Raw genomic sequence first — 7,227 nt, 5'->3', positions numbered from 1 at the left:
GCTTCACTTAACCGATGTTTTTGGCTTATTTAACTTCAGAATTCGGACTTTTGGTAAACTATAAAGTTGTAGCCCTTTATAACTTTCCAGCACAACTTGAATCATCTCAATTGGACATCTGAGCCGAAAGTTGTGCTCCAAATACTAACTAGTACACAGGCTGGAATCCTAATTCGAATTGAACTTGGATTTGGTGCAAATTTCTTTTAGTTCCTTGCTCCAATTGGACTCGAATTTAATTGGGTTAGCCTTCTTTGACTTCATCGTGGCCCTTATAAAAGTAAAGTCCATTAGATTTTTTCGTTGCGCAAATCCTCTTATTTAATTTCATTATCTACAAAAGACAAATTTACGCATTAAAATTCAATTAAGCACAAAATTGATTATTTAGCATTATTCCAAAACTAACTATAGAATGCATGAATTAACTCAAAATATTAATGATAATGCTTTCTAATAATGATATAAATATGCAAAATTAAGTTATTATCATAAAGCATTTAAATAAAGAAGTGGGATATCTATTTCACTCTCCTTAATTTTTATAGAGTAAGTCTAGTGTCACACATTTTGACACAACAAATGCCACAATTCGCCACATGGCGAGTTGTGGTTGGTGGGGGGGTGATGGAGGGTCCATATGGGGATACCCCTCCACCAACCACAACTCACCATGTGGCGAGTTGTGGCATTTGTTGTGCCAAAATGTGTGGCACCGGACTTATTTATTTTTATAACATCCAAAATTCCATTTCCCTCCCCTTTCCTTCCGGGCCATTTATTCTCTCTACTCTTCTCTCCTTCTAGTCTTCCAATTTGAATCTCGACCACAGTAAAAGAGGGAGGGGAAGTGAAAAAGATCACTTCCCATTATAAACCCATAAACCCAATAGTCCTCCAACGAATCCAAAGAAAATAAAATCCTACTTTAGATAATTAGGGGGTGTTTGGTAGAGTAATTTGAGATGGAGTTTTTGTAGTTTGAGATGAGATTTTTTGTAGTTTTTTTAAATACATGTGGATGAAAATGTGTGTAAAAATATGTGTGATGTTGTTTAAAATGTAAAAATGTGAGTTTGAGTTGGGTGACCAAACAGGCCCTATAAGATTTTTGCCTATATAATATTCATGTGCGAAATAACATAAAAATTGCACCGAAATCACATACGCTATTTTTTGGCTAATCAAAAAGTGCCATATAAATGATGTGCTTGTCTGCCTCCTTTTAGAAGCTCAAGAATGACAATATTGATTTCCAAGGACAAAATTACAAACTGTTCAGCTTTCTTTGAAAATAAGAATAAATTCTGCATGCCCAGTTAAGTATAAACTAAGTAGCACAAGAGATCATTACTAAGAAGTAAATTCCATTCCCATGCACTGCATATGCACTTTCACTTGCCAAAAACTTGCTCCATTTAAAAGTGTTCAGGGATGCAAAATATGCTGTCATAGTCACATAATTGTACTTCAGCGTAAACAATAATACTTTTACAGTACAATGCAAGTGATGATAAGGTACAAGGTGCTCATGAAGTTATCAATATAATATAAAATTTAACAATAAAATAGAATACATCTAATACATTTATCTAAAACTTGGGGTGAAAAGAATTGAGCTTAAAACAAAACAAAATTTAATGGTAATGATAGGCTCTCCGTAGATCTTTAAAGTAGTGTGTAACTCTTCTTTGTTTCTCTCTATTGTTCTATTTGATTGCTGGGAGAGGACAAGAGCCATAGGAATTGGCAGAGTAACCCACACCATCAGGTCCAGGAGTGCTGCAGTCTGGATTATTCTTGCTGACATTGTATGGTGTTGTGCTCACCCTGAATGTACACAAGCAAAATTTATTGCTCAGAGTTACAATTCTCAACTCAGCATATAAAACAGAATTTGTGAACAGCATCTTCGGCATTAAACACCAAAATTTTCAGTAATGTAAATAACTATTGACTAACGTACACGACCTCAACCACATGTTTCCACAACTTAAATACAATGGAGAGCAATGATTTTTAAATAAATAATGATACCCAATATGCACATAGAGCCTCTTGGTCGTGAACAATGAATCAGCCATTGTGTTGTCAGTCACAATTCATTTTTCACCAGTATTCCACAGTATATTAGAACTTAAATGATGAGCTCAAGGTTTATATGTAAAAGAAGATCCATAAGGTCAGTAGAACTTAGGGAACTCAAACTGACTCCATATCAGAGAGTCCAAACTGATTCTCAAAAATAATTTGCCAAATTGTTACAGTCCTAAGGCATGGGCTAGCTAATCAAATTGGTAAATATAGGGTCCGTTTGGATAAAACTTATTTTGCTGAAACTGAAAACTGAAAACCCTGTTTAAATGTGTGAATAGTGCCGTGAGACCCATTTTTAATGAAAAGTGGCTGAAAAGTGAAATGTGTGGGACCCGTGAACAGTGCACTGTTCACAGCTGAAAAGTCAAAACATGCGGCTGGGTAAAAAAAAAAAAGAGAAAAAACATGGACGTGGACGCGCAAACGCGCAATCCAAACGCCCTCATAGTTCCAAAACATCTAACAGTTACTCACATAATTCACTTGAGGCAACTAAGAAGAATTATGAACATTGCTCACAGCTGAAAACAATCTCGTGATGGACCAATGAAAATATATACTCAGCTTGAAAAGGAAAAGTAAACTAGTAGTTACCTTTCCCTGCGCTTCTCTAAAAATCGAGCCAAGGATGCTTTACGCGCTTGAGGCAAAGCTACTACAAACACTCACAAAAAAAAGATCATGTTAGGCTGAAATTAGTCATATAGTTTATAAATCAACTCTATTATGCTGATATAAACTATAGAGTTCATAATTTTGACAAATGAAACAAGAACCAAGGCATTAGCTCTACATAAAACATTTTACCTGTTTGAATTATGGTTTTAGCAGCACATCCTGCTGGGCTGACTACTTTAGGAGGCTCTGAATGTTTAGTAGGAAATGATGAAGATCCCCTGGGCTTTCCTGTCACTAATTCATTGGTGCTACTTGCTACTACTCCAGACTGAGAACCAGCTTGGGATGTAAGAAAAAGAGGACTTGGAAGCCCTAGGAACAGTGTTGTGGTATGGGACTGGGTTGTAATCGAATCACTTGGGGAAGGCCAAGGAATCAATGCCTGCTCTTGAGCTGTTGATTGTGTTAAATTATGCGCTGGAGAAGAGCCATTTCCAGCCAGTAGCATAATTGCTTGAGCCTGAGCAGAGAAATAAGGCATTTCAAATGAAAAGAAATCACATATTGAGTTCAATAGACATAACAGAGAATGCATGAAAGATTAATACCTTCTCAGGAGTCACATCATCATAAACACAGACTGAGCCGGCATAAAAGATTGTCAGCTGAGTAGGTGCCTTGGAGGATTTTGAAGCATTCCTACAAAACATAAATTTTTAATAGAGCTTCTCCATTAGAATTGGTAATTGGTACATATTTTTTCAGTACTTTTTACTTTTTGGTACCTGAGATCAGTGGTACCAACCATGGAACCTCTAGGTGGCACAACAGAAATAGGGGCTGTGATTCCTCCAAGAGGTTGTGCTTTTATGGTAGAACCAACAACATTCTGGCTTGTGGATGCAAGATGAGACTGGAGAACAGCAGTGCCCAAAGCGATTGGACTTGTTTGATTTAGTTGATTGGAGACTGGGAATATTCTCACTTCTTGGGGGCGATGAACTGAATGCGCATCGAAGTGTTGTTTAGGATAGGCTGCCATTGCATAGTGGTTCCCCGCTTGCTTATCAGTAATTAAATTCTTCTACAATAGTTAATACGAGAATGGAAAAATAAAATCAGTTCATACAGAACCAACCAATCCAAAGCTTATTAAAACAGCATCCAAACTTCACTCAAATTAATATAATCAGCAGTTGACAAAATTGATGTTGTTCACAATTCCTAGTAAATGAAGTGTTGTAGGTAATTAATTTTTTAATTTTCCAGCTCAAGATAAACTTCAATTGCTTTAAGGAGAAAACTAATTTGTAATTAAGCGACTATTCTACATCATAAAAACAAAAACAAAACGAACCTGGATTACACCCGTGTAAGATTTTTGGTTAGAGTCAAAAACATCGGCAGTTGAAACAGTCATAAACCCGGATGTTGCTAGTGCATCATTTACATTCTTTCTAGGCCTATCTTCCTGAGCAGCCCTGAAAGACAGGAATTGAGGAACAGCTGATACCTTGTTTGAGAATGACCACTGCATGCCTGAACCTCTAAGCAGGGCTGAAAAAATCAAAGAAAATGGAAAGTAATGACCAAGTAAGTATACCAAACATTAGAACTCCCAATTGAACTAAATATGAAATAAAGCTCAGGTCATCTTTATCATATTGAAAACAAATTCCTTTAGTACCTCAAAATTAAAATGTAGCGAGAAAGGAAAATTAATAACATCTAAAAGAACTATATTCCAACAAGAATCATTCATGACCCTCTTACAAGGTAAGCATAAGTAACAGAATCAAATATTCTCAAAGTGTTTAGTAAAAATGACAAAAGTAAGATTAAGGTATCATTTACATCCATAAAAAAAATAGATTAAGGTATCATTGTCATAAGAAATCCTTAACAAGAAAAGTTCCCTACCAAAAATCAAAAAGAGGAAAAAGGAATACAGCACATGGACAACTTACTTTATGTCACTTAGCGTAGAAAGAAAAGAAACAAATTATGACCACAAAGACTTGGATCAATCCTAAATAGCCCAAAAATGCTTTTAAATAATTAGTCAGAAGAACATTGAGCTACACGCTTTGTAGCAAGCACAGACTGTAAATATATTACCCAATGTTAAAATAAAAAATTGTTTGGATAGTATTTTATTGTATATTCAGATGACAACTGACCAGGCAATACTTTTCACTTTTCAGAAGATCAAATTTTAAGAAAACCAAAAAAATAAAGAATATTTATTCTTTATGATCCTAGCCATTATTTAATTGCAATGCACCATATAAAAGAACATAATAATTTCATTTGAGTATAGTTTATTTACAACGTTTTTTAATAGGTTCGTACTTTTATCATAAAAATTGTAGCACCCTGGACAGGCACAACTGTTTAGTTTAATAAACTTTTTTGTTTTAAGCCGAGTTTTTAGGATAATAATAAACTATGGTTTTTTTTAATAGGCAGCTCAACGTGACACATTAATTTAATACACCCAATAAGCACATCATGCCCATGTTACCAAAATAAAGATGATCCTATCACTGATGCAACAAGCTAAAGTATGATAAAGGACAATGTTAAAAATTAAAAAAAAATATATGAGTTATTAAAATAAAAGCAAGTTCTTCTTGTGAGAAATATTTCAAAAACATATAAATATTAATACAACTAACCAACGCTCCAACCACACAGTTCTCTGATTGACTGACCGACTGACCCACAGTTAAAAAACCTCAAAGTTCAAAGTTCAAACCTAGCCCAAATTAGCACATATTAAAATGTAAAAAAATTCATAAAAAAATAAAAATAAATATTAAACTAAAATACCGTACGTTCTAGACAAACAGTACTACATAAACAATAAGCACATCAGTTTTATCGTCACTAAGCACATCATCTTACTAGATTGTGATTTTTTACAATTTGTGCAACATTAATTTCAAATGGAGGGCTAGAATCATTTTAATCGTCACCAACTACATCATCTTACTAACTCAGTGATTATGAAAAAAATTGTAAAATTTATTATAAAAAAAAAAAAACATGTCCCCTCTATCAAAAACTATGTTCTCAAACTATTGTATTTTGTACCACGAGCTTTGTTTTCACTGGTGATGGTGGTTATCCAAACCAAGGCCTGCTGTTGTTGTATGGTGTTTGAGCCTTAGACAGGCTTGTTTAAACAACAACACAATACGTATTTTTACAACATTTTTTATTCACATGTATTTTCACAATACTTAAATAACGTTACCAAAAGCCTAAGTATACTTGTACCATGTGCCAAATACATCGTACTAACTCCTAAAGTTTCTCATGGTGTAAGAATTTTCCCGCGAGAAGATGAAACAAGAATCTAAACTGATACCGTATTCATTTTATATATCATCACTCTCAAACTATTCAAACAAGAAAGGTCATAATTTGGTTCCAAAAAGAGCAAAAAAGCTATTTGCAAACGCAAAATCCTGTAATTATAATTACCCAATAGAAGAAAATTTGAAAAAGAAGATATGAAAACCATACCTGAGCTCATAGAGTCATCATTGACCTCTTCTTTCACTGTGACTGAAACATTTTTTGAGCTCAAACCCAAAAAGTCCCTCTCCATCTCTCAAAATTTGTATCCAAATTACAAACAAAGTGAAAAAGTCACACTCCCCCACTAACAAAAAAGAAGAAGAAGAAGAAGAAAGCTAAGCTTCTAAACCATGCAAGAAATGTCTGGTTCTACTTGTGTCATAGAATTAAAGAGAGAAAGAGAAAGAGAAAGAGAGAGTGTGGAGGGTGTGAAAAGCAAGCTTTGAATAATAGCCTTTGTTTTGGGTTGGTTTTTTTTTTATATATAATTTAAAAAAAAAGGAGGATTTTATTAAAAACGTGAAATGTGGAACGTGGGATAAAAAAAAAAAAGATTCGTTTTGAATGGGAAGGAGGATGGTGACCGGTCGATCCGGTGGGGGACCGGGTGGTACCGGTCAGCAACCACGTGCAACAGCGAACCTCGAAGACTGGTGGGCTCTTAAAGTCTGTCTGACACGCGCCCAATAGCGGTGCCACTTTTATTCTCCATTTATCTATATTCTCTCTTTTTTTTAATACTTCCAAAAATAAATAAATATTATTTTGATTTTAGAATTTTTTTTATAATTCACGGGAGTTTGGTAATGTTGTTCTAATAACGTTGTTTGTATATTTTTGAAATATATGTGGGTAAAAAAACTTGTAGAAATGCGTGTAATGTTGTTTAAAAACTGAAAACATATGTTTAAACACATGTACTAAACGAACCCTCAATAATTGGGATCCGAACTTAAGTAATGTATGAGTTAAAAATACTAAGAAGTGATAGTTAAAATAAATAACTTTTAATGACTTGGAATGATTTAGTAAAAAGAATAGAATAATACTAGAGATGAAAATTATTTTACAAAATTTCTTACAAACTGCTTATGTGATGAATGATTATTGGTAAATGAAAAAAGTGATATTAATGGCAGGCCTAGA

General features: G+C 34.1%; 1 protein-coding gene across 3 annotated transcripts; it reads right to left on the bottom strand.

Annotated features, from left to right (window-relative positions):
* Window positions 1-1,398: 1,398 nt before the first annotated feature.
* LOC142630764 (protein TIFY 6B) lies at window positions 1,399-6,526 on the bottom strand. Of its 3 annotated transcripts, none has more exons than XM_075804806.1 (7): window positions 6,247-6,526; window positions 4,073-4,272; window positions 3,501-3,799; window positions 3,324-3,414; window positions 2,905-3,235; window positions 2,692-2,752; window positions 1,399-1,830 (listed from the first exon to the last, which is right to left on the bottom strand). In XM_075804806.1, exons 1-7 carry the CDS (start codon window positions 6,329-6,331, stop codon window positions 1,710-1,712), a joined length of 1,188 nt encoding a protein of 395 aa, XP_075660921.1. In that variant the 5' UTR covers window positions 6,332-6,526; the 3' UTR covers window positions 1,399-1,709. The 3 variants fall into 3 exon arrangements, with proteins under 3 accessions (XP_075660921.1, XP_075660922.1, XP_075660923.1); XM_075804807.1 differs by lacking the exon at window positions 6,247-6,526 and adding an exon at window positions 4,683-4,812; XM_075804808.1 differs by lacking the exon at window positions 6,247-6,526 and adding an exon at window positions 4,403-4,545.
* Between the last annotated feature and the right edge of the window lie 701 nt (window positions 6,527-7,227).

Source organism: Castanea sativa, chromosome 4, assembly GCF_040712315.1.
Source record: "Castanea sativa cultivar Marrone di Chiusa Pesio chromosome 4, ASM4071231v1".
Taxonomy (NCBI): domain Eukaryota; kingdom Viridiplantae; phylum Streptophyta; class Magnoliopsida; order Fagales; family Fagaceae; genus Castanea; species Castanea sativa.
Note: the sequence above shows the minus strand (reverse complement) of the source record. Positions and strands in the feature narration are given on the sequence as shown.